Source organism: Musa acuminata, chromosome BXJ2-4 (assembly GCF_036884655.1).
Source record: "Musa acuminata AAA Group cultivar baxijiao chromosome BXJ2-4, Cavendish_Baxijiao_AAA, whole genome shotgun sequence".
In the NCBI taxonomy this organism is placed as follows: domain Eukaryota; kingdom Viridiplantae; phylum Streptophyta; class Magnoliopsida; order Zingiberales; family Musaceae; genus Musa; species Musa acuminata.
The window spans coordinates 43,513,363-43,540,502 of record NC_088341.1 but is presented as its reverse complement, the minus strand read 5'-3'; the positions used below and the strand labels follow the sequence as shown (position 1 = coordinate 43,540,502).

At 42.6% G+C, this 27,140-nt stretch overlaps 5 protein-coding genes across 6 annotated transcripts; 2 read left to right on the top strand and 3 right to left on the bottom strand.

Annotated features, from left to right (window-relative positions):
- The first annotated feature begins 5,718 nt into the window (after positions 1-5,718).
- LOC135611086 (uncharacterized) lies at positions 5,719-10,019 on the top strand. Its single transcript, XM_065106387.1, has 2 exons — positions 5,719-7,569; positions 9,326-10,019. The coding sequence occupies exons 1-2, from the start codon at positions 5,953-5,955 to the stop codon at positions 9,653-9,655; spliced, it is 1,947 nt and encodes a 648-aa protein (XP_064962459.1). The 5' UTR covers positions 5,719-5,952; the 3' UTR covers positions 9,656-10,019.
- Positions 10,020-12,309: 2,290 nt separating this feature from the next.
- LOC103982643 (hypothetical protein At1g04090) lies at positions 12,310-15,678 on the top strand. The gene is made up of 2 exons (XM_009399625.3): positions 12,310-12,838; positions 13,765-15,678. The coding sequence occupies exons 1-2, from the start codon at positions 12,730-12,732 to the stop codon at positions 15,348-15,350; spliced, it is 1,695 nt and encodes a 564-aa protein (XP_009397900.2). The 5' UTR covers positions 12,310-12,729; the 3' UTR covers positions 15,351-15,678.
- A 547-nt stretch (positions 15,679-16,225) lies between these two features.
- On the bottom strand, positions 16,226-17,980 carry LOC103982644 (large ribosomal subunit protein eL21z/eL21y). Of its 2 annotated transcripts, XM_009399627.3 has the most exons (3): positions 17,697-17,980; positions 16,497-16,762; positions 16,226-16,456 (listed from the first exon to the last, which is right to left on the bottom strand). In XM_009399627.3, the coding sequence occupies exons 1-2, from the start codon at positions 17,931-17,933 to the stop codon at positions 16,505-16,507; spliced, it is 495 nt and encodes a 164-aa protein (XP_009397902.2). In that variant the 5' UTR covers positions 17,934-17,980; the 3' UTR covers positions 16,226-16,456; positions 16,497-16,504. The 2 variants fall into 2 exon arrangements, with proteins under 2 accessions (XP_009397902.2, XP_009397901.2); XM_009399626.3 differs by having other exon boundaries at positions 16,362-16,762.
- A 1,150-nt stretch (positions 17,981-19,130) lies between these two features.
- LOC135611084 (noroxomaritidine synthase-like) lies at positions 19,131-20,960 on the bottom strand. The gene has a single exon (XM_065106385.1). It carries the CDS (start codon positions 20,831-20,833, stop codon positions 19,250-19,252), a length of 1,584 nt encoding a protein of 527 aa, XP_064962457.1. The 5' UTR covers positions 20,834-20,960; the 3' UTR covers positions 19,131-19,249.
- Positions 20,961-21,767: 807 nt separating this feature from the next.
- LOC135611085 (large ribosomal subunit protein eL37x-like) lies at positions 21,768-25,840 on the bottom strand. The gene is made up of 4 exons (XM_065106386.1): positions 25,758-25,840; positions 25,529-25,664; positions 22,601-22,702; positions 21,768-22,025 (listed from the first exon to the last, which is right to left on the bottom strand). The coding sequence occupies exons 1-4, from the start codon at positions 25,758-25,760 to the stop codon at positions 21,979-21,981; spliced, it is 288 nt and encodes a 95-aa protein (XP_064962458.1). The 5' UTR covers positions 25,761-25,840; the 3' UTR covers positions 21,768-21,978.
- Between the last annotated feature and the right edge of the window lie 1,300 nt (positions 25,841-27,140).

Sequence of the window (27,140 nt, the reverse complement as noted above, 5' to 3'; positions counted from 1 at the left end):
ACACTGTTCCACAAACCCCCTAACCTTCGTAAACTCCGCGTGTTCGGTTGTTTATGTTATCCTTGGTTACGTCCCTATGCCTCTCATAAGTTAACATCCCGATCTTCTCCTTGCGTCTTTATTGGTTACTCACTTGACCATAATGCTTTCCGCTGCTATAATCTCCACACTCACAAAATCTTTGTATCACGTCACGTTATCTTTGTTGAGTCTACCTTTCCTTTCCAAACCCTTCCATATCCTGCCATACGGACCACTTCACTATCTCACTGGAGTATACCTTCGGATCAATCGGACGAGCCTCCCATGTCTTCGTCTACTTCCTCCCCTCCTGATCCGCACTATATCACTCCAGTTCAACACTTGCCCGTTTCCTCTGTTCCTACTCCACTCCACTCTTCTCCAATTGATGGGGCAATATGTTCCGAAACACAACCATCCTCTTTACCTCCTTCTCGCCCAAGTGCCCCTGACGTGTCTCCACTTGACCCGGCTTGTGTCACTGATCCTCACCCAACATTACCTCCTAATCCTGTCATCTCCAATCATCCTATGACCACTCGCTCTAAGCATGGTATTTTTAAACCTCGTCAAGTACTTAACCTACAAGCTGTCATGAATTCCTCATCCCCCAACATTGAACCCACCACCTTCACTCAAGCTGCAGAACTCAATTGGATCACGAATCTTCTCCAGGAACTCAACATCGATTCCACTCCTACAATATATTGTGATAATATTGGAGCTACCTATCTATGCGCTAATCCGGTATTCCACTCCCGCATGAAACATATTGCTATTGACTTCCACTTTGTACGTGATCAAGTTGTCCGCCGTCAACTCCGTGTTTCTCATGTTCATACAGCTGATCAATTGGCCGACTCACTTACGAAGCCTATAGCTCGTAAGCTGTTTGCATTACATCAGTCCAAGATTGGCCTCCTTGATAGGAGCACCATCTTGCGGGGGCATGATAAGTAGATGAGATTTCCCTAACTGTTGAGGAAATCTCTCTACTCTGTTGAGGGAAATCCTCTAACCCGTTGAGGAAACTTCTCCTTCTAACCTGTATATAAAGACGGAGGATATGTCAATAACATTCAACTTCTTCTTCTACAACTCATTTATCTCTTTATTTTAACAGTTCTAGGAGTCCTAATTTTGTGGGGGAAGGACTGTTATGTTTTAGAAGATAAAGGTTAAGATATGAGCTTTACTAATATGAAGTAAACTTCAACATACCACTTTATTTTTATATTTTTTTGTTTTCTCTGTATTCTCTCTTTGAATTTTCTACTGTTTTTCTCTATTATATTAACACCTTTTCCTGCTGTGAAAACTAAAAACTGTCATGTAGGACTGGAAATTTGGAGTTCTAGGGGGAAAAGAATGACTTTGATCTGATTCAAAATACTTCCACATATTCGATACTTCATCCTGCACTTCTGTTGCTACTCTATCGAGACTGATTTGAACCCTTCATATGAATCTGAAATTTATCCAACCGGAAGAAATAACAAACATATTCAGACACTCAGCGCATAATTGGAAGATTGAGATGAACAATGAAAGAATTACAAAGTGGAGTATGAATTTGTTGCAATTAATATGTTATGTTTCACTCTTATTAAGTCTCAGAAGTCAAAAGTTAATTGAAGTTCAAATCTGGCATGAAACTTGTGAGTTAAGGAAATAAGTCAAAAGGAAATATTCTATTTACTCTCTTCAATATTTTCACTTATTCTCTTTTACAGTAAAGCTCTTCTGGCCTTTCCTGCTGTAACAAAAAAAACCCTGCTGCATAGCACCAAAATCTGGGAACAGCCAGTCTGCTGTTGGAATCTGATTCGAAACTGTATTTTCGGCTTGAACTTGATATGTTTATGTTCCTTGATATTGAATGATATGACCAACTTACTGGGCTCATGCACAATCAAATTGGTTAGTTGCTCATCTGATTTCGTGTAGTTGTCCTCCTGAAACTCATTTTTATACAAATGAATTATCAAGTTCTTAATATGTACACTCCCTGATAAATGGAACATTGACCTCATCGACCAACATAAGTTCCAGCATTTGCTTATGGTGACCTTTAAGGACATTGTTGATTCTCGCTGACGCTATGTCAGATGGTAAAGAGAAGTTTATAGATGCATCACCAAGTAGTTCTTTCAGCACCACAACATTTTGCAAATGTAAAAAAGATTTACAGAAAACACATGAATGCTGTGCTTCAGCCTTTTGTTGACTGTCTTTCTTTACCGGTCAGAATGCGCTCTAGATGTATGACAATGCATTACTGATGGAATTTCATTCTCATAATAGCGTATACTACTCTTTTTTGCTGAGCTGTAAGCCTTAATCAAATTATCTTACAGTATAATTGGTGACAATTGATTCGCAAGTACTCAAGGTGGGTCAAAGTAGTTCTTGATTTTACAATTTACAAAGATAGGACTCCTATGAATTCAGTGTCAGATAAAATCAACGGCCGAAGGATTCTTGATAAGCCACTGATGCATTCAGAGAGATGACACCTTGCATATTGCTGATTTCATCTTTAGGCATTGTACTAGTGAGGAACAAACATGCTGATGGGCATGCAAAGACAACCAGAATCCCTGAAATCAACATATTTTGTTCAACTATACACACCAATATGTGAAACCTACTCAAAGCCTGACTTTAGATGGGTTATTCTAAGATGAAACCAAGTTTGATTCAGCTGATTTGAATGACGATGCCGATACTCTCTGTAGTATCAAATTCCTTGGATGGTATGGTGTTAACAAAGCATTTATTTCTGTACCAAAGCTTTTTGTGCTTTTATGAGTTACATTGTTTTTGAATCTCATCAAGACTTCTTGAGCTTTAACGGAAGCATTCGTGAAATATCTGGAAGGTGGCATTTCTCATGCATGTTTAATTATTGTTTTTATCCCTGTTTCATCTGATCTGAGATCAGACCATGTAGCATCTTGGAAATTATTAGTCCCTTTGGTGTTACAATTTTGAACGACTTTTGTGTTAAAATTTTGTGTTCCACAACATTTTTCAAACCTCCTCTTGTATAATCGTTACTACCATATTTTAGCTTATTAGCTTAGAAAAATGCACGTTGGTCAGTGTGCATTTTTCTTTTGCACAGATCTTGTTTATATTGACTGATCTGACAATTTGGTGCCCAGTTATCATTTCTTTTGTCATCAACCAATGCCTATGGAACCACTTGTGGAATGTTCATTATTAATTTGATTACACTATTGATTCGATCATTTCTTTTTGTGGTCCAACAGGGAGCAATATTGAAGAATTTTTTGACTCACCAGAATTTTGTATAACTGGACCACCTATGCGTTGACATTGACCATGTCACATTTTAGGATGAACTTGGAGAAGGACATATGCAAAAATATCCTCATAGACTATGTTTTTTGATGGAGAGTCTATGGTCCTAACGCAATGAAAAGCTCATGATGGATCTCCACTTTGTTGTATCTATTCGAACATTCTCTGGCTTCTTCCATGACCAATCCATCCATCGCATGGAAACAACTGAAGCTGGATGCAAGTGAGAGTCATGTGCTATCATTCATTTGGCTGGAGCTTTTGGCTCCTTTTCTTCCTTTTCTAACTTGTACCAACTCTGTTAGTTGTTTCTCAATGATGCAGGTTGATACAACGAATACTGGGATCAATACAGACGAGGAGAGATCAATGTCCAATTTGCCTCTGAGAAAACAAGTGCATTCCAGGTAAATGTTGTGGACAAAGTAGGCAGCTGCAGGGCGTTCATGAGGTTGAGAATCATTCTGTATGCTTGTCCATCTAACAACACATGCATTTCTGGGAGAGGTTTAAACAGGTTTGGCGATCCTTCCAAGTTCAAATGCTCAAAGATGGAGTCATTCATTACCACAAGCACTAGGTGTGCAAAGAAAGGATCATCAATATGCAGAAGTGGGACCAATGATTGTTGTGGTGATTGAGCTAGCAAGTAGTGAACCCTCACGTGGCAGGCACTTTGATGCCTCATCACCTATCCTTAAATATACTAGATAAATGAAGGTTTGCATGGTTATTGACATAGATTATAAAAGCGCACTGGTGCAGCACACAGAGCAGTCAAATCCTTGGATGGAGAGGGGGGGGGTGGGAATTAGGGCATCTTTGACTCCCCATAAAGGACCTCCCTCTTTCCCCTCTCATTGCCATTCCCAACAACAGTGACAGCTTTTATCATCGTCTCCTTCTCAGGGTGGGCATCCACCACCCCCTCCCATGCGAGGACAATGAGACCAAAAGCTTAAACAATCCCCCAACCATATGATTAGTAATGAGGGTCCCCAGCCTAACCCCCACTTGGATCTTGGAATACACAAGAGAGAGCAGTGGTCCCTTGGCCTTGTTCTTGTTTTAATGTGTTGATGAGTGGATTAAAATTAGTGGGACTTGGATCTAGTGGAAAGCTACATTGACCCTGGGCTAGCTCACTCAATCTTATTATTATTATTATTATTATTATTATAGGTTTTAAATTGTAGTTTGATTGTTGGTCTTTACCACTCTGTGCATGTCCTTTAAGCCTTAAACTTGTTTGATGGTAATATTTTAGATATTTGATTTAAACTGATTGTTAGTAATTATGATTGTTAGTGTGTTAACAACATGCATGAGAGGGATAAATAGGCCAAGCGAAAGCTTTCTCTTGTGATCTCCTCATCATTTAGTTGCCCGCTCATAATGGCCCTTCACATGGCCACTGAAATATATAGCACAGTGAGGGCTAGTGGTGTTTGATGCAAGAACCCCACAGCTCGTGCTGCACATGTGACCGTGGCAATCATGGACTGCAAGATGACAGACTCATCTGCCACCCACCTATATAAAATTGCAAGCGTCTTCTCTCATCATATATCAACACCTACCACAACAACAACAACAACAACAACAACAAAAGAACATTGTAATCAAATAATAACAATTATAGAACAGAGTTCGTGAGGTGTGCGACGTGAACCATTTAGCTTCCCGCCGTAGTTGTGATCTTGTCTACTACGGTCCATTACTGGGGTTTCTTCTTCGCTCACCGTCACCGACACGTCTCGGCTACGTGTCACTAACAGCGACCCAATAAGCGACGAACAAATCCGCACCGTGCAATCGTCCTCCATGATCTAAGTCGGCTCGACCGCGTTGGTGACGATGGATCATGTCGGACGTGCATATTCACGTCAATACATTTTTTAATTATTTTTCATTTAATTTAAAACGTTTTAAGATTTGGAATTGAACGTACGGTGTCGTGTCAAACTCGGGTTTCTCTTCCTTGCGCGTCCTATTGTGTCACATTCATTGGCGTCCGTCCTCCCTTCCACATCACCAAGAAAATTAGCAGAGAAATAATGCCCTTCTTCCACTTCTATCTCACCAAGAAAATAGCAGACAAGTCTGTGTTTGGAGGGCACTCGTCTCACCCTCTTTTTACTTTTCGTTATCTCTCAAGATCACCTTTTTATCCATATGTGGCTTCTCTCTCTGCTTTGTGTGGGGACAGCGAGAGGATGAAAATATAATAATATCTGCGTTCAAAAGATTTGAACTTTCCCCTCTTCTTTATAATTCTATAATCTTTCCTTCCATCTTGTGGTCTGTTTTCATGTGTTTTCCTTCCGGTCTTATGGATATGTATACACGTATGAATACACGCAAAATACATAATTTTTCTGGAAAGAAAAGCCCGTATAGAGGCGCTTGTCTGCTCTGGTTATTGCACACATCAGACCTCCTCCTCTTCTGTCCGCTGTTCTATCTCTTGTTCTTGCGGTCTCCAAATTTGAGCTGAAAAAGATCTAAAAATCTCTTTTTGATATCGATTTCCCTCTTCTTGATGCTTCCGCTTTCTTGAGAATCGATCGGTTTGGGCAGCCCCGCTGAAGAAGAAGGATTGTGATGGCTGGCGTGGATCCGACCAAGTACGCGCACAGCCCGGCGCACGAGGCCGTGCTCGCCCGCGACTACGCCGGCCTCAAGCGCGTGCTCGCGGAGCTGCCGCGCCCGGTGGAGCCCTTGTCGATCGTCACCGAGGCGGCGGCGGTCGTGGAGGAGGAGAAGGCGGACGCCATCTCCGCGGTCATCGACCGCCGCGACGTCCCCGGTCGGGAGACGCCGCTCCACCTCGCGGTACGCCTCGGCGACGCCGCCGCTGTCGAGATGCTCATGGCCGCCGGCGTCGACTGGAGCCTCCAGAACGAGCAGGGGTGGAGCGCGCTCCAAGAGGCCATCTGCTTCCGAGAGGAGAACCTCGCCAAGATCATCGTCCGCCACTACCAGCCCCTCGCCTGGGCCAAGTGGTGCCGCCGGCTGCCGCGGCTCGTCGCCACCATGCGCCGGATGCGGGACTTCTACATGGAGATCACCTTCCACTTCGAGAGCTCGGTGATACCCTTCATCTCCAGAATCGCCCCCTCCGACACCTACAAGATCTGGAAGCGGGGGTCCAACCTGCGTGCCGACATGACTCTGGCCGGGTTCGACGGCTTCCGGATTCAGCGCTCCGACCAGAGTGTCCTCTTCCTCGGGGATGGATCGGAGGACGGGAAGGTGTCACCGGGATCCCTGTGCATGATCTCCCACAAGGACAAGGAAGTGATGAACGCTTTGGACGGAGCGGGCACGCCGGCCACCGAGGCGGAAGTCCAGCAAGAAGTTGCCGCGATGTCCCAGACGAACATCTTCCGACCGGGAATCGACGTCACGCAGGCAGTGCTACTTCCTCAGTTGACATGGAGGAGGCAGGAGAGGTCGGAATTGGTTGGGTCGTGGAAAGCAAAGGTGTATGACATGCATCACGTCGTTGTGAGCGTGAAGTCCCGGCAGGTGCCCGGGGCGATGACGGACGAGGAGTTCCTCTCGACCTGCAATGACAATGATACAGAGAGCGAAGGGCTCGAGGACATCTTGACGGAGGAGGAGCGGAAGCAATTGGAGAATGCCCTCAAAATGGAATCCCCTGATGAGGCCCAACATGTTCCTCGCCGGCATAGCTGCTGTGAACCGAGGCCGATGGCCATCGACGATGTTGGCAGCAGTAGTAACAGTGAGAGTAGACAGGATAGGAAAAGTTGGTTTGGTAATTGGAAAAAGAGGGGCGGTAATCACAAACAAGAAGGGCAGAAGAAAGTTGTGCCTCCAAGGAGCTCACTTTGTGTCGAGGAGAAGGTGAGTGATCTCCTTGGTGATTCTCCGTCTGGGTGCCAGAGTAGGCCTGCAAGGCATTCCATAGAGATTGTTAACAGTAACAGAGGGGACGATCTTAGGAGGGGAAGGGACAGGGATTCCAAAAGGACAGTGACGAGTTTGGAGAATGGATACCGACGCAAAGAGAGTAGCAAAGAGAGCGAATACAAAAAAGGTCTAAGGCCTGTTCTGTGGCTCTCTTCTGATTTTCCGCTTCAGACAGAAGAGCTACTGCCACTTCTTGATATTCTTGCAAACAAGGTTAAGGCAATTCGTCGTCTGAGGGATCTACTTACGACGAAGCTCCCTGCCGGAGCATTTCCGGTGAAGGTATGGGACACTGACCACATGAGTCTGGGCGTTACCATTTTTCTTATCATATTGTTTTGATATTTATCGATTCCGATGTCCTTTAAACATAAAAATGATATGTTTGGTATAGTTGCATATGTTGTTACATTTCCATTCTGTCACTGACACTTTCATAGAGTTACATTTCCATTCTTTCACTGACATTAAAAATTAGCCCTTGCGAGGCTAGCAGTGTCTTTTCAGTAAATGGTGCTTCGATGGCCTAATCTTCCCTCTTATTGCATTAGAGTTTTAATACCCTTGCTTGATTTTTAGGTACTAATCTTAGGAAGTTTTGTTCTAAAAACTTTAGTGAATAAACTTTTGCAATAGTGATTAGGTAACTGGGAGTGGTTCGTAGGCTTTTCTATCAGTCATATAGCAATCTGAAGTATATTAAAACTCTCTTTCTTCTTATTTTAGTTACTGTTGACATAATGGTATGCAGATCAACTTCAGGATGCATGGCGCTTAGTTTTCATTATCAGGTTCGGAGAAGTATACTTCTCTGAAGGGAGGCCACGGATTTGATTATTTTGCTCAAACCAGACAATTAATTTCTGCAATGAGTATCATCATCTGTTGTCCTTTTGATTCTCCTTCCATGTACTCCTGTGGAAAGGGTCGAATTTTTTGAGAAAGAAATAGGAACACAATCACCTAAACCTTAAAGATAGCTTTTCTGTGCATCTGTTCCTGCCATCTTTTAGTAGATCGAATTAATCTAACATGATTTATGACCTTTTGATCTTGATGACAAAAGGTCACTTTGTTTACAACCTTGGAAGTTGAAATCATCTCCTCCCACAGGAAATATATCCAAAGATTAGGTGTGTCCATATGACCTGCTTTTACTTAGCCTGACTTTTAAGGTTTCCTGTTATCCTATTTGACATGCTTATTGACTATAAATCATCCCAATGATTTATCCTTACTGTTGATGTATCTATTTCATCCTTACTGTTGATGTATCGATTCATCCTAGTTCTTGATAAAGAGGAAACTTTGAGATAGTAGCATTCCTTGTGTAATTTCTTCTTATTTATTGGAACAATTAGTTTTGAAATACCAGCAATCTTGCTAAATGTCAGGGTTTGGAACCTTTACAACTATAGAAACTAGAGCATCACTTGATGAAGATGGCATTCTGTGATGCACTGTAACCTGAATGGAGAAAATAGTTGAAGTTCTTTGGTGTTAGAATGATTTTCACATTCAGTTTCTTACTCCAAACTCTATTTGCAGATTAATGTTGGTGTGAACAATTTGCAAGACTGTTTACTCAAATTTCATGACTTTTCTTTTTACTATAGTTATTATGAGCACCCACTGAAAGTTTTTTCTTTTTTTTTCTAATGTTGAACATCGGCCACTTCATGACACCTGTTACGGTGATCAACTGCATAAGTTGCTAGAAATTAACTGGTAGCAAAACTTATAGTTGGATTTCCATTTGTTTGCTTGACAAGTAACTTTTTTCTTCATGTAAATTGCCTTGGTATTTCTTGTAAAGAGAATGGTTTAGGTGAAAGTGATTGGACTTCTTGATCATCATAAAGAGAATGATCGAGGAACAAGATCAAAATTATGTTAATTTCTAACAAGTACCTATTTGTTGTTTGGTAATCATGTTCTTATGGTGAAAGTTTCGGTAGCGGCAACATGTAACTTCTCCTTTTAGAAACTTTTTGTGATTCTCGTGTGTTGTTTGAGGGTAATAGATAGATACTTGCAGGTCGCCATTCCAGTTGTTCCTACCATCCGGGTCCTGGTTACTTTCACCAAGTTCGAAGAATTGCAGCCACTGGAAGAGTTCTCAACACCTCCTTCTAGCCCTGAGAGCAACTCCCCTGAAACACTGACATCAAGCTCCTGGATTCAATGGATAAAGGCACCGTATCGACAAGGTTACTCTGCAACATCAGGACCGAGTAGCCGTGTAGAAGACATACAAGATCCATTTGTGATTCCTCCTGATTATATTTGGACTACTCCTGAAGCAAAAAAGAAGAAGATACAGGAAAACAAGAGCAAGTCCAAGAAGGGAAAGGGACAGAACCAGTAGATGATTTTGCCGATGAAATTTGAACTCGGTTAATGATATGTTGTGCCGATGCTTGTGCTTCCAAGACTATCCATTTGGAAGTTACTTCATCGGCTGAAGATAGTGCCGAAAAGGAATTGAAGGCTTTGGCTAGACATGTCGTGAAGTGAATATTAGAAGTCTCCATGGGTAGTCATGTACGATATCGATTGAGGTATGCGTATAACCAGATTTGATGTGTTAAGATTTGTTGAAAGATTCTTTTCCAAGCTGTTTGTCAGTACTTATTTTAACTAGCTGCTTCTAACCAAGTGACAAGCTTTGAATTACTTGCAATGCTTGATTGTATTATTTCTTTCAGATATTAGCTTTACCTCTTTCTTCAGATGTGTTCAACACTGTTCATACATGTTGATCAGCCATTTTGATTGCAGCTATGGTTTTGAAGCGTAGGGTGAGATTTGTTTTGTCATCTACGATGTTGTATTCTCTCTCTACCTAAACTATGAAGACTAGAAGTGATACAAGAATAATTTATGTGGTATTCTGTCACTTCAATATCATGTGGTTGACATTTTGATGTTTGATAGGTGAAGGTGATGCATTTCACTTTCAAGGTGACATAATGATTGACTCAAGCCTATGAAAATTGATAAATACAATTTCACTAGGTCAGTCATTACCTCAAGTTCCCCGAATTCGATGTTACACGATTGCATATGTGATCTAAGGCAGTGTGTAAGCATGTCCTTCATCAATCACGGCCTCAACCTAATGATCAAATATCTTAGCTATATATGGTAAGGGGGCTTACCTTCTTTCCTATTTGATACTTGATTGAATTCTTCCAATCTCTTCCTAATATATTTTTAAGAGGGCTTTTGCTCTCTAATGAATTACACATTTTATATTTGGCATTTGATTGAATCTTTTAAACCCTTTACTGATCTAAGTATTAGAGGGATCTTATTTCTTGATACAGTTCTTTTTTGCAGATCCTAATCAAACTCGTTATCTCTCAACATCAAATTTATAAGAGATTTAAACTTGAATCAAGGTTGACTTTGAATTTTCTTTACACAACCAAATTTGTGCCTTAACAAGAAGAAAGATAATTTTTGTTATCTGCTGAGCTTCACATCCGTACGCCCAAAACCTGGACCAAAGCCCATCAGCACCCAATTGGCCATGGGCTTGGTTCTTGTCACCGGCAACACCGCCGTGCATGTACGACTCTAAGACCGAGCTGCGGCAACCGACGCATTGGCTTTGACCTCGACAAACTAGACCGGAGGTGATGAGGAGCAAGACGATGCGGACGGAATTAAATGAAATCGCAGTTTGAGGTGGTTTAGAGGTTGATGTTTCTGATAATTATTAGGTACTAATAGGACGTATTCTTGACTGTGGATAAATTGCTGGTGCGAAGCAGAAATCTTGTGGGATGTTGGAAGATCGAAGTTGACCCCACGAATTTTGTTCTATTATGTTTGGCCAACCGCAGCTTTTAATTGCTGAAAAGGTTGTCACTCCCAAGACGACTCTGCCTCGGTCATTGTCGAAGAGAGAAGACAACATGATGCTGTTCGGCAGACAAATACATTCATCTTGTTGTTGGTTTTACTTGAAAGGCTTATAGTTCTATTGTATTTTTCTAAACAATATAATTATCATCTAATTTAGGAAAATCTAATTTCATTTTAGTCCTACAATAAAGGATAACTTTCTTCTTTTTAACTTATTTATATATGTCAATTTTTTTTAATAGGATCACAACCTCTTTTCGCAAGTATATCCTGAACCAACTAAATAAATTTTTTATTAATATATATAAATTATAAATATTTATTATAATTTATTTATTCATCAAAATAAAAGTCAAGAATAATCATAGTTTTATTGAGAAACATGGTAATATTAACTCGAAAATGAATCCAACTAATTCTATCTAATAGTAAAGGAAGGTTTACTTTTCACTGAAATTCAATATAGTGTTATTAGAAAATTATTCTAAAAATAAAAAATAAAAAAATTTAGTGAGTAAGAATCTTTATAAGTCAACTATAAAACAAAAAATATGTCCAAAAGTAATACTCCTATAGCGCCTAATAGTAATATATCTCATTTGTCAAAGTGGAAACATATTTTTCCTAATAACAAATGGAATAATTGTTCAACTATCTGGAAATCTACTCATCTTCAAAGACAATGATCCTATCAACAGCCCTCAATAAGAAAATAATATGATCATATCTAGATTTAGATATATATATATATATATATATATATATATATATATCATATATATATATATCATATAGATTGATCAATAATAATAATAATAATTATTATTTATTTGATCATTTGTTGAAGAGAAATTTGAGTTTTTTGTGATTGTTCAAACCTAAAGAAAGAAACCCAATTTCCCTTTACTCTCACAAGAGCTTTCTCAGTCTTAATCTTTTATTTGTAATTCTGTGAATCATTTTAATCCAAATCAGAATTTTTTTTCTTTTTTCTACTGTTTTAACAGTTTGTCATTTTCACGTGTGGGATTCCACCAAAGGAGAGAGGTCCCAGTCTCACGTGGGCCCCGCGTCGACCACTGATCTCCTTTGGGACCCCCCACGTGGCACACTGCTGAGACCCCAACCCCACCACTAACGTCCCCTCACGCTTTAAATAAAAGCGACTTCCCTCGACCATAAATTCCCCGCGGAGTACCATATCGTCGGGTTATCTGTTATCTTCCTCTCTCTTGTCCGTCTTATCAGGCACCCATATTCTGATCTTACGGCTCACATCTCGTCGAGGCTCGGAAACGCGTTTACATAAAATAATCCGCCAGCAAAAACTAAGTTTCCCTCGCGCCTACGCAAAGGGAAAAGCGAGGAATTCTCTGGTACCCCATCGTGCCGGAACCCTAACTCTGTTGCCGAATCCGATCACTGAGGAATGGTTCGTCTTTGACGTCTCGGTCAAGAGGCGTAGCCCGCATTGGGTTGCTGGTGCTGAACCGAGGGAAATATTGATTCATTTTGGTCGCAGAGGGGGCGGACTGGGTCTTGGGGATTTGGGAGACCGACAGGGGCCAGATGTTGCAGTGGAAGTGGTTTTGTTGGAACCGAGAGGGCGCCTCCGACGCTGTCCTCCGCGACCCGGAGCCCTTCTCCCTCCCCTTCCCGATCCCCAAATGGCCCCAAGGTGAGACTTTTATGGGTACTATATCAGGAAAGAAATTGAGAAAGGGTCGGCTGTTTGACGTCATGAAATCGAGATCTTATTGCTCATACTTTGGCTTTCCGGATGCCATTCCTTTTTGGTCTTTTAGTGCTCTCAATAAATTCCAAATAAATGATCTGTCTTTATTGGCACAATCTCAATTTTGGTGCTTTCTGAATTCTGTGTCAGATAATGCCTCTTGATCTTCTCTAATAATCCATGCATTTTTAGGTTTTCTCGATAATGAGCTCCAATTCTAACCGAGGCGTTCCCTCAATTAGGCCAAGGATGCTCGTCTTTGCACCGCCTTTTCGACCATTTGGCATTTCTTGCGTGGTTACAATACCTTTCATTTTATGTTTTGGAGAATTTAGTCTCTTTGAAGTTTGATTTATAATATGTTTTTTGATCTTTTCATCATTCTGTTTTTCTTTCGTTTATGATCATGCAGGAATTGGTTTTCATCATCGTCTACAAATTTCTCTCCTTTCTTGGATGTTTGATTCTTGTCTTCTCATTTTCCTATTTTTCTCTTTGTCTGTAGCACTGGTACTCTAACATTGTTTCTAACTATGGGATCCATATATTAATACTTTGATTCACTTGTGTTAGCTAAGAAAAGATGGGAAGCGATCTGCATAGAAACAACACACTGTTCCTTGTCATCAGATGCTTTGGTTTCATTGTCACCTATCATCTTATCTTGATCTCTTGTTTTCTTTTTTATTCTCGAGCAATACATCTTGACACTCTTTTTAAGGTGCGTATCATTTTCCTGCAGTGTTTTTACTGTGGTTACGGAAATTATTTTGTACAATGAATGGTTCTATGCCAATAGGTTGTGATTTGGATTTATTTGTATCTGTTAGCAAATTGTTTGTATTGTATACTGATACTTGGTTTTCCAGGTGGAGGATTTGCTAAAGGAAGTATATGCACTGGAGAATTGGAGGTTCTAAAAATTACCAAGTTCGAACGCATTTGGAGTTGTCGTCTTTCTTCCTTGGAAGAGGGCAAAGGAGCTCTTTTCTACAAACCTTCTGCAATACCAAATGGCTATTTCAGCCTTGGTCATTATGCGCAGCCGTGCAACCAACCTCTACATGGTTTTGTTCTTGTGGTGAGAGAGAATGCCGATTTCCAACCGGGGTCGAGTCTACCAGCTCTTCGGGAACCACTGGATTATAAACTTGTTTGGAGTTCAAATGGCTCGGTAGAGGAGTCTCATGGCAGTTGTGGTTACTTCTGGCTTCCATTACCACCCGATGGTTATCGAGCGTTGGGCTACTTGGTCACCAGCGGACCCAACAAGCCGTCCCTCGAAGAAGTTCGATGTGTTCGATGTGATCTTACAGATGCAAGTGAGGCTCATGAGTTGATGATCGATATGGAAACAATATTTCCGTATCTCCCCTGCCAAGTTTGGAAGATGAGACCTTTTTCTCGGGGAATGTTGGGAACAGGAATTTCTGTAGGGACATTCTGTTGCAATACCAACTCGAGCTGCGCCGACATGTCGAACATTTACTGTTTAAAGAACTTGGATTCTTCTCTGAATGCAATGCCAAATCTAGAGCAGATTCATGCCCTCATTGAGCATTACGGCCCTACCCTTGTGTTCCACCCGAAAGAAGTCTATTTGCCTTCATCAGTTTCATGGTTCTTTGAGAATGGTGCTACTTTGTATAAGAAAGACGTCAAGGTGGGAGAGCATATACATGTTGACGGTTCAAACCTTCCATCTGGCGGCAAAAATGATGGAGCATACTGGATAGATCTTCCTGATGACGACAGGAATAATTTCGTCAAGAAAGGGAACATAGAAAGTGCTGAGCTTTATGTGCATGTCAAACCAGCTCTAGGAGGCTTATTCGCCGATATCGCTATGTGGATATTCTGCCCCTTCAATGGCCCTGCTACAATCAAGGTCGGGATGGCGAACTTTCCACTGAGCAAAATCGGGCAGCACGTCTGCGATTGGGAGCATTACACATTACGGATAAGCAACTTCACTGGTGAGCTTTGGAGTATATATTTCTCTCAGCACAGCGGAGGGAAGTGGATCGACGTGCCTGGCTTGGAGTTCTACGAAGGTAACAGGGCAGCTGTTTATTCCTCGAAGAGTGGGCATGCAAGCTTCCCTCATCCCGGAAACTACCTCCAGGGGTCCGAGAAGCTGGGAATCGGTGTGAGGAATGATACTGCACCGAGCATGCTACTTGTTGATTCTAGCACCAACTATCAGATCGTAGCAGCAGAGTATCTAGGAGATGCTGTGAAAGAACCATTTTGGTTGCAGTACATGCGCGAATGGGGTCCGACCGTAACCTATAATTCGAGGTCTGAGTTGAATAAGATCCTCAACCTTTTACCATACAATCTCCGTTACACGGTGGAGAATATTTTCAATAGTCTTCCAATGGAGTTATACAAAGAGGAAGGACCGACCGGCCCCAAGGAAAAGAATAACTGGGTAGGTGACGAAAGATGGTAGACTCCTTTGGTCCGGAGCTGTGTTTCTGCTCTCTATCCTGTGATATTTTTCGCGGCACAAAAGGATATCGGGAATTTGGTTCACCACATCTTCATTGGTCTGTCCATTTCCGAATGAGAAATTAGGTACAAATGCCATCTTAGGGTGGCACCTAATGAGAGTGATGCAACCATTGTTTAGAAATAATGTGTGGAAATTAGTATGATTCCAAGTTATATCTGTAAATTGTATGTCACGCCAGTCGGAATGGTAAGCTGATTTGCGACCACATTGTAATATATTCACTGTAATATATTTATGTGGAAGTGAAGCTATTCTTGCTTTCTCATTCTGTGTCTATGTTATTATCATGATGAGTTGCTCTTTCGACAACCAATTAAAACAACGAAAGAGAATTATGGATAGATAATAGCTGAATCTTCTGTCAAAGAAGTCATACAGTGTTTAATCTTTTTATTTGTCATTTATATGTTTTTCGAAAATGCTAGAACAATTTATAAAACACTTTTGTTAGTTGAGCGAAAATGAAGAGGTGACATGACATTGGATATTTTTGAAGAACAGGAGGGCAGGATTGCATCTCTCAGAAATCTGGGTGAAAAGAAACTGGTGGCAAATTGCTACCAACCTATCTGACAATTCCTGTATTGATCATAGGAACAGGCCAGTTAATTCCTGCAGCAAATTCTAGCCTTATGAAACATAAACATAAAAAACATTTCCAAGGTCTAAAGAAGACCTTGGAAAGAAAGTTGTAACAGGACAACGCAGTGTCAATGTTCAGGTCCATGCACATGAATGATCAATACCTAAGATACAGTGCTGACTTTGTATAATAGCTGTCGATAACATCGGCTCGTCGGAGAATGGCGATGTAATGCTAAGGTGGTTTCAGTTTCTTCATTCTTTAGAATGAGAGCATTACCATCATCAGTGTGATATATATAGAAGAGGTCGCTGTCATCATCTTGTTATGAAGACACATGAATGATACAAGGTGTAGAAAGAACGAAACAGAACACACTAAATCATGAATTCAACTGCAAAATGTCGGAACTAGCAACCACGGGCCGTGTCTTGACAAAATATGCCGAAGAACAACTAACCTGGATGGAAAATGAAATCGAGCATAGAGCCAAAATCGACCAAAGAAGCTAGTAGCCGCCCTTGAGATCATTGACCACATCATAAGGAATAGGAGTGACGGTCTCAAGTGTAGCACCTTCCACCATAAAACCAGGCTTAGGGCCCTCTGGTCGTCGTTTAGTGCTGATTACCTCACCACATGCCTTCGCCTCAGCCTTCAATTGGTCGTTCTTATTCACCCTCATACGAAAATCTTCCTGGCACCTGGAAGGTTGCACGTGCTCCACACGGACATGGATCCTTTTCTTGATGATACGATTGCCAACCTAAAGAACAGGGAGTCGCTTCACCATCAGTCGGCATGAATTGGAAAGAATTAACAGTAGGCAGCCCAATGCAGGCATAGTGTGGCTTGAAATGGATCAAAAGTACAACAACAACACATGATGAAATTTCTTTTTTTTTTTCTTTCATGATTCGAATGTTGACCAACCACTCTAATCATACGACACCACAGTCCAATTTTAATTGCAACATATATGACTCTCCAAATTATAATAGTTTCATTCAACTTAAGGCTTCATCGCACCGAGATCCATTAAACATATCAATAACGGACTTCTCAGAATATGTTTGACACTACTCGATGAATCGATTTCATCAAACTCAAGTAGCAAAGAAGCAAGCTTATTTCACTTTTTCTTCCTGACATTTGACTCAGAAAATGCTAATTTAACCATTCTTTATGCAGCAAAGTTAGGTCAGTAATGTGGATCATCACCATCCAGCATATAGCTAGAGACCGGGCGTATAAAACACAATTATCCTTGTCCTTGTGAACGGATTACTAATATACAAATGCATTCTTAGGATAAAGCAACAAAATAATGCAGATGTTAACCACAGTAGTAGGGTTGCACAAACAAATCAACCTGCAACAGCAGAAAGTTACATTTTTATTCGATCAGAAAAATGTTTTACCAATGAAACCATAATGAGATGTTTGTCTAAATCAGACATAACCAACAAAGCAATTCATCGAAATCAATACCAAGACCAATCCTTAAATGGCCCTTACCAACTGGTCACACGTATCAGCATAGCATCAACACAGATAGAATCCCTGTGATCAGTATTCATAATATGCACAAAGTACATGCAACCTCCTATATTGTAAAAACGATCTTCTCTTTCCAAACAATACCAGACTGCTATAAAAAACTCAGAAACAGAGTCAAAATGAGACTATGGAAGTCGGACCTGCTTGTTGATCTCGACGCCGATGGCGCGTTTGGTGACGTTCCAGACCTCGCCGGTGCGGCCATGGTAGAACTTGTGGGGCATGCCCTTGTGGACGGCGCCGTTCACCTTGACATCGACGTAGTCGCCGATCTTGAAAGTGCGCAAGTAGGTCGTCAAGGGGATGTAGCCCTTCTTCCGGAAGGGCCGGGAGAAGAGATCCCTCGTCCTCGACCTCAGCCCGTGTCCCGCCGGCATCTTACTTCCCGCGTCTCTGCTCTTTCTCCGCTAGGGTTTCTTAGGGGGGGAGTGTATATATAGCTATCTAAATGGGCCATTTTTCTCAATATGGGCTGAGTGGGCCGAGCTCGATCTGGGACGAGTCAGTCGCAGGAGTCAACGAGACACTGCTAGGTGTTCGTCACTGACCACCTTCTTTCTTCATCGTGGTCGTCCTCCTCTGTTTCCCGCAAGAACGCGGCTGCCATTGCTATGCTCGGATGCTGAACTAGGGGTACCATTCGAGATCTCACGTTGTTGATCTTGATTTTGATTTGATCAAGAGTATGTAGGCCTTTGAGCTGCCCAGTGTGGTGGACTGTCGGAGTCAGGGGCAGGACGAAGTGGAGGGAGGAGGAAGAGGAGGAGTGAGGTGAGCCAAGAATCGGTGTGGTCGAGCTCCTCAGCGGTATCATACGGTCACACCCTTCCAAATGACTTCACTTTCTTCTTCCAAACCTTACGAAGAAGAGACAGGCGATGCTCGGACTAGAAAGGTAGCAGCTTGTACAGGGATGGATGGAGACGATTCTTCCTGCACTTGGACAGAGGGAGAGAGAGGGGTGGAAAGACAGAGGTGATGGCTCTTGCTTAGTCTGTCTGATTATAGTACCGATTGCAATCATGTTCGATCGAATTTTGTTGACCTTTCTGCAGTGACTGTAACGCGATGATGACAGCAATGACTATAACGCAATGGATATGACTTACTTTACACTTGGAAGAAGATCTAATGTAGATCTACTTTGTTGCACTCGCTTGGACCCTGCGTCACCTCATCCACTGTGAAGGTGAGGCGGAATCGGATGGCCGTCTTCCATCGAGCGGTGTTTGATCGAGTCGTTTCAGAGGGAGATTTGGCTGCTTGCTGCATGCATGTATGTGGTTGTCATTCAACGGGCGGAGTTGGGAGAATCGAAGGGAACAATGGACCGGAATGAACCTTATCTCACTGCCGGTGATAAGGCTCCATCATTTCATCAACATGCATCTGTCTGTTTGGGGATGTAAAGCTACATGGATTTATGCAATTATTTCTCTCGGAAACTTCTAGCTATGTGTGCATCAAATTGTCGACTGATGTTCTCAGCCAACCTACATGTTGCTGCATCATACCGATTCGAAAGCATATCCCACATGTTTAGAAAACCATGCACTGAGATGATATCGAAAATGTAGTAGAACAAGTTGCATCTTATTTAGCTTGATATATCGAGATAACATTGCATGAACACACAGTTGAAGTCGAATACACACATAATATTTATTCAAATCGAAGATGCAAGCACTTGCTGTCACACCACACCTTCATGTGATCTTCTCTTGATCCTAACCCTCAGGCCATTCTTCATGTGGAGGATGATAGAAAGCTTTGGCTCGACCACATGACCTTGGAGCACCTCAACGTGGAAGTTGTAGACCATGGCGGCCACCACTGCCTTCATCTGGGTGAAGGCCACTTCCTTCCCCAGGCAGGTCCTGGGGCCTGAATTGAACGACAGGAACTTGTAAGATGGCTCATGCCTCACCCTCCCCTTCTCCGAGATCCACCTCTCCGGCTTGAACTCCAAGCAGTCTTCGCCCCATATCCCTTCCAACCTCGCCATGGCGTGGAGTGGAACCAAGATCTTTGTGCCTGGTCCAACTCCGTGGCCGCTTGGGAGGACTTCATGTCGCAGAGCTGATTTGTGCTCGAAGGGAACCGGAGGAAATAGCCTCAGCGACTCGCACAAGGCTGCATGCAAGTACACTAACTTGCTCAGCTCCTCTGCGTCAAATACCACCAGATCATCCGAGCTCGATCTCTCGTTTCGTAGAGATGCTGCCTTCTTCAACTCCTCGAGGATCTTGAACTCCACCATGGGGTTGTTGCAGAGCAGCCAAAAGAACCATGTGAGCCCTGCACCAGTCGTGTCCCTTCCGGCAAGCATGAAGTTCATGGTTGTGTCCCTCAGGAACTTGTCGAACTTGCTCGATTCTTGTTGACTCATGTGTTGTTCTTCGTCGTCGTGGTCATCGATGTAAGACGACAGCAGATCGACCTTTTCTTCGCCTTCGTGTATGTGATTCTTGTCTAGGCTTCTCTGTTTCTTCTTCTCTGCTGTTCTTTCCGCTATGAAACGGTCCATTTCTATACATGCCATTGCCAGTTTCTTCTCCTCCCCGATTCCCAGCCATCTCATCAGCTTCCACCAGGCCGGCGGCACGATGTGCCGGAGAAACAGAGCCCCCATCGCATCGTCCAACGCCCTCGCAAACGGGATGGTCGGGAACTCGATCGAGAGGCAACACGGATCGACGCCAAACACCAGATGGCAAGTGTTGTCGAAGGTCAGCCTCAGGAACACATCCTGCAAGTCGACCACCGTCCCTTGCCGCGCGATTCCGTCGAGCAGCGGAATCAACCCCTGCTCCACCTTGCGTCGACTGGAGCCGGCGACGAAGGACCGGAAGCTCCGGCTGCTGATGAGGCCATGGGCCCTCGTCCTCTGCTTCTTCCACAACTCGCCGTCGGAGTTGAAGATGCCATCACCTAGGACGTCGAAGATCTCCGAGAACTCCTCGCCCTTGGGGTAATTCGAGAAGCCGGCGCTGAAGATATGCTGCAGGTTGGCGGGGTCGCACGTCAACACATAGTTCATGCCCAACAACCACGGGCCGCGGAAGACGAAGGTGCACCCGACCTCCCGAACCAAGCAGGTGCCCCAGTCGTAGATGCGGCGACAGCGGAGCAGAAGCCCCGGCAACATTCCTGCTACGGGCCAATTCACCGGGACGTTCGACCGCCGGAATATCTGGCAGAAGTAGTAGCAGAAGACGAAGCAGACGAAGGAGAGGAGGAAGTCAGAGCGAGATAGCAAAACGGCCTCGGCGGCCATGACCAAGCTGCCGCCTATGACTGCGGAGAAAGCCCACTGGAGGTTGATGGAAGGCAGCGGCAGCTGTTCCTCTGCTTATGTATGGCAACGGCGGAATGACCGCAGGGAGCGAAGCTTGAACGATACTCCTGCCACTTCTGCTTCATATATATCCGGGTAGAGGATACACCATAGCTTGATTGGGTTACGTGGTGGATTGGTTTACGTGCTTCCACATCGATCTTGTTTCCAATTAGTACGATTGCGTGACATATAATTTTGTTGCAAAAATTAGCTGCCACAGAATGATTGGTGGCAAGATTACAAGCCATCGGCCTAAATGGTAAACGACGGACCGACAGAGACGAGCTTCCTCCGATTCCACTCATTTTTGATAACGCATATCTAAAACATCACCCTCGATATTTTAACTCGAATCCTTTTCTATCAAACTCGGCTAAACGTCTCACCGGTAACTCTCTACGTAGGTATTCACTTGCATCCAACTAATTGTCGAGTAGTTCATCTAAATACCAGACCAAGTTAAAAGGCATAATGAAATATAAACTTCTCCAGCAACAAGCAAGCTCCATATCCTAGCAATGTTTTCTTTTCAGTGCCGATAGTGATACCATTGACATACGATCCTCATTCTTTCTTCAACGGAATCGACGAATGTGTCAACATTGACAGTTGCATTGCACTTATCATGAGTGGCCTTGTATGCAGAGCATTTGCAACAATGGGTATCGGTTTCTATCAATAGGAATATACTGCAACCTCAGAACAACGTCACCAATCGGATTCAGCTGAGCTCAGCATGATCTCACTATCAATACGAATACACCGCAACCTCAGAACAACGTCACCAATCGAAGTCAGCTGAACTCAGCATGATCTCACCTACTAATAAATATCAGGCACGACTGTAGTCCCTCTCTCTAGCAACAGGAAGTAGGTGTTCAGCATCAGAACAATAATGTTATTGAAGCTTACTGCAGTGGATTCGCACAACAGCGTTTTCCAATCAAAGCATGTTTTCGAAAGGACAGAATCTTTCACTTCAACAGTATATTTCTGACACGAATTCAGACATGCGAGAAACAATATAACCGGTCAAAAACACGTTTCAATGATGCCAACTGAAAAGACATGCTCTCTGCCCTTCAAACTGCAGCGGATGCAGACTTCTTCCTTGGAGTTGCTTCAGTCCCTGGAAAGAACAAGAAACAGTGGTAAGAACATGCCAAGACGCTACTGTTCTACCAGAACATGTTACAATGTGTATGGTCAAGTAGATGACTCGGAGTAACATTTTGTCCAAATTGGAAGATTGAAGGCACATGCTACAATTATTTTCTCCATCTAAATTATCGTACACATGTTGCTATACTTTGTAATATCCGCCAGTATTTTGTTCTTTCACTTGCAATTATTGAAGTCATAATTAAACAACAGTTTGGGCTGGCTACCACATGATGAGTCCCTACTACAGTAAATTTCATATAGCAAGAAACAGCCAACCCAAAAGGAAGCACAAAGAACAAGCATTACACCAGAAAACAATCAACTATAATTCTCCAGTTCCTTTCATTCTTTTCATACTTATTTTGCTTTTTAGTTCTAGTGGCACACCAACTACTCCAGCACACAATGGAAAACTTTGCACCCACAATTTCCGGCACGGCCAGCATGGGAATTAGGCCAAAGCTTAAATCCTGGGTTGCTTCTAAACTACCACTCCATCAGTGTTTAGTATGTCATTTAATAAAACCTGCAAAAAAATACCTTCTCTAAAATTACTCCTGAACCTTCGAGGCATATGTCGAAGATATCTCATCCTTCCTGTACCCGTTGTCTTTCTCCTTATTGCCTTCACACTCCAGTTGTCTGATGCAAGAAGATTTCATCAGCATAACAAAGTTGTACAATTAAACACCACAAAAATCACAGCGAAAAGCAATGGCAAGTTGTGACCGAACATAGCAAGGCAATTATAATCTGATATGAAGACCACAAGCTCATGCAATTGGCAAGGGAAGTCCACAAGAAAACTGTCGAACAGACGTGGTACCAATGTACATGGAATCCAACAGAAAGTAATCCTCAAAAACTTCAACAAAATATTAGAATTAGGCATGTAACCAGGATACCAAGCCAAAAAAATATAGCAAAGTACATCTTCCCTTGGGCCATCAATCAACAGCAGTAAACTTATATATGGAATCCATCAATTGAAAGTAATACTCGAGAACTTCAACAAAATATTAAAGTTAGGCATGTAACCAGGATACCAAGCCAAAAAATATAGCAAATTACATCTTCCCTTGGGTCATCAATCAATAGCAGTAAACTTATATATGGAATTCATCAATTGAAAGTAATACACAAAATATTAGAGTATGGCATGTAACCAGGATACCAAGCCAAAAAATATAGCAAATTACATCTTCCCTTGGGTCATCAATCAATAGCACTAAACTTATATATGAAATCCATCAACTTAAAGTAATACACAAAATATTAGAGTAAGGCATGTAACCAGGATTCCAAGCCAAAAAATATAGCAAATTACATCTTCCCTTGGGTAATCAATCAATAGCACTAAACTTATATATGAAATCCATCAAATGAAAGTAATACACAAAATATTAGAGCAAGGCATGTAAACAGGATACCAAGCCAGAAAATATAGCAAATTACATCTTCCCTTGGGTCATCAATCAATAGCACTAAACTTATACATACTTATTCAACTAAACCAAGAGAGTACATCACGTCCTAGCTCAATGGGGTAATTGTCATATCCAAATAGAACTAAAATCAAGTGGCTTAAAATAATTAACCCCAAGTTAATGACAGTATATCCATCTATCCCTGTATACCAACTCAATTAACTTCCCAAATCAAATTTGGGACTAACCTGAGATGTTACAATCTTCCCCATTTAAGGCTTGATATTCATGTCAAGGCCTAAGTTAGCCCTAGTTCTTTAAAAAGTGCTAGGTGCCTTTTGGCGTCAAGGTCTCAAAACGCCCAAGGGCTCACCCGAGCGAAGCGAGGCACTATGAAATATAAAAATATTTAAATATATAATATAATAAAAAAAATAATTATTTAAATAAAAATAATAATATTAAATTAAAAATATAAAGTTAATAGTATATTGTTTACTGTTAATAGTAGTTAGAGGGGAGAAAAAATATCAACAGTAACAGAGGATTAGTTTAAGATTGTTGCAATAGCACTGCGAACCACAGCAGCGGCAGTGATAGAAACTGCAAACAGCAACAATGACAAGCTGCAGACAGCAATAGTGATAGTGACGAAAGCTGTGGACAGCAGCAACGACAGCGACGAAAGCTTCGGACAGAAACAGCGATAGCGATGGAAGCTCCATAAGGCGTCCGTCGATGGCAAAAAAACCTACAGTCCACTCCCTTGACGGTGGAAGGAACTGCACATGGAATGACAGTGGAAGGAAGCTACGGGGGCTGTTGGACTCATCCATCGATGATAGAGGAAAGCTAGGTCTGCTGCGTCTGCGACGAAGGCAACGGCAATAAACGTCGACGACAAAGGCAGAAGCAATGCTAGGGTACCTTGGGGTCGCACGAGCGTGAAGGGTGGCTTTTGAGGTAAGAAACTGCGTTATTTAACCAAACCAAACTTAAAAGTCTAGTTCGATTTGCTTAGTTGAATCGGACGCTCGCACGAAGCGCTCAGCGCCTAGTCTCAAGCGAGCGCCCAAGCGGCACCTCTTTGAAGCGCACCGCCTAGCCCTTAAACGAGGCACTCAGGCCTCGCCTCGTCTCACCCGAGCGCTTAGGCAAGCGCCTGAGCACCTAGGTGAGCGCCTTTTTAAATCACTAGTTAGCCCTGAATCAAACACTAGCATGGTGTGCTGCCTCTAGCTCTGTGAATGGGTAGTCCCTTTTCACTTAGTTAGGTCTTTATCATGTTCAATACTAGTAGACTTTGGTAACATTTGTAATGACTCAACTCAATACGATAACTAGTCCATAACTTTATAGACGTAGGGCCACGTGGTTCAAAATAGTTAAGCCCAAATTAGTGAAAGGGAACACATCTAACCTCATATGGTAGTTCAATTGAACTTGCACATCGGCCATATCCGATGTAAGATTAAACAGGGGGTGTCACATTATATCCAAGAACACGTTAGAAACCATCAGTAACAAACCCCATTCTAAACATAAATCGCTAGTTCCTCCATGTCATGAAAGTGAAGATAGATGAAACTATTCAAAAGTCTATTTAACTTTCCATCATCACAAAAAACTGGTTCTTTTAGCACTTGGAGGAAACTATTCCTAATACATTCTCAAAACTAATCGAACAAAACAAGAAAAATCTCAAAATTAGCTCACGTTTCGAGAAAAGAACAATTCCGAGACAACAATTTGATATCTACCTACTAGAAGTTTCCACAATAATATTAGAAAGCATCAATTCGTTAGATTGAAAAGAAACCTGACGAGCAATAAATGTACCAACCCCTAAAAGCACTTCCAACAGTGAAATTTCAGCTTGGAATACAACACATGAGTAGCAGCAGTTAGTACATGCGCACCCTTCAAACGGTAGTTTACTATTAAACCTTCGTGTTCTACGGGTCATTACATATTCATTTCTAGATGTAACCAGAAAAGAGCTTAATGAAAACAATAAAAGGATCACAAGGTCACTTCTTACACTTGCGGATCCGAGCAGCAGGGTAGCCACAGGAGCCGCAGCGGCTCTTCTGGAGATGAAAGCTCCTCCGCCCGCACCTAACGCACAGGGTGTGGGTCTTGTTCCTCCGCTTACCGAAGCTTCCTGTACCCTTCCCCTGGAGCAAACAGAAGCCACAGCCAGAGAGAGTCAAAGGCGACGGAATGGATCGAAGATAGGCCTTCTACAGGCAACCCAGAGGAGTCCTCACCATTGTGCGGCTGTGTTCTCTTCGGTCGCCCCTTCCGAGGGTCGGCGAGTTCCGAGCGGAAAAATACGAGCGAGCGCAAATGGAAACCCTAAATGGTCGCTTAGGCCTTCCATCTTATAGTCCCAAGAGCAATACGAAGCTTCAATCGAACGGATGGAATTGAAAACACAAACGGAATCCCAGATCGCAACCGTTGAATCTCACGAAGAACTTTTGAGCAAAAATCTAAAAGAAAAAGAAAAAAAATTACGTGAATTATTCCTATTGTGTTTGATTGCATTAAAAAAATGATCAATTTATTTATTTTACATATTTATGAAATTAAAGTTTAGTTGGAGAATTATTATACTTAATGGTGTTCAGAGCTTTGTTTGTAACTTTGTGCGCAAAATAGCACGCTCACGTAGAGCGAAAAATACACGCAGAGAAGCTTTGAAAGAAATACGTAAAATATATTTAGGCTAACTCGACCCGACCTGACTCGTCGATCAGGTGGTTTACTCGGGCGAGATGGGTAATGTACGTGACCCACGTTGTACTCGACCCATCTTGGTGGGGTCGCTTTGGGCAGGCAGGTCTTGCGATGGGAACATGGTGTTAGTGTCAACAACTTTAAGCCATTGCTTCGGGGCTGACACGACTGGGTTCGGATCCGAATGATTGGGGATCTTCTTGGGACGCCCCTTAAAACTACTGAGGTGGCCGATTGCGGTGGTCCGATCGCGATGGGATAGTCGTTGTTTTCACCGAGGTGGGACTCCTCGCCTAGACGCGCGGTGGGAGGCACTTCGTCTTCACACTTGCACACAGGTCGGGTTGGGAGGCTCAACCTGACCCCTTCGACGGTCAAATTAGTGGATAGGCTTAGGGGGTTTTTCTCACCTTTTTCTCCTTCATTTTCTTTCTAAGCGCGAGGGTTTTTATAGCGAAGGTTATCGTTGCCTGATGTGCCCGCTTGCAAGGAGCAGGATCGTACTCCTGGAAATGTCTGACACCGGTGTTAGCGTGGTGTGAAGGATCGAACTTGTGCAGGACATGGCATGCTCGATCATCGTCCTGGTCTACCTCGATCAGGCGTGTCAAGTCAAACCAAGGCATGGATCATTATCTTGGAGGAGCTGATATCAACACACGTCCCATCGTTATTACCACTGTCACAGGGGTACGCAAGAAACATGTACTAATACATTGATAAATAGGATATCTTCTTGGAAAGTAATCTCAAATTCCTAACCGATTTCTCCCAAGTCGGTTTGGTGCTTGTGACCCATCTTTATAGTAGTTGCTGTAGAGAGAGAGAGAGAGAGATTTCCGCGGCGATCAAACCGATTGGCGGCGCGGTGAAGCGGGTGAGGCGGAGATGACGCTGAAGAGCGGGGGCGA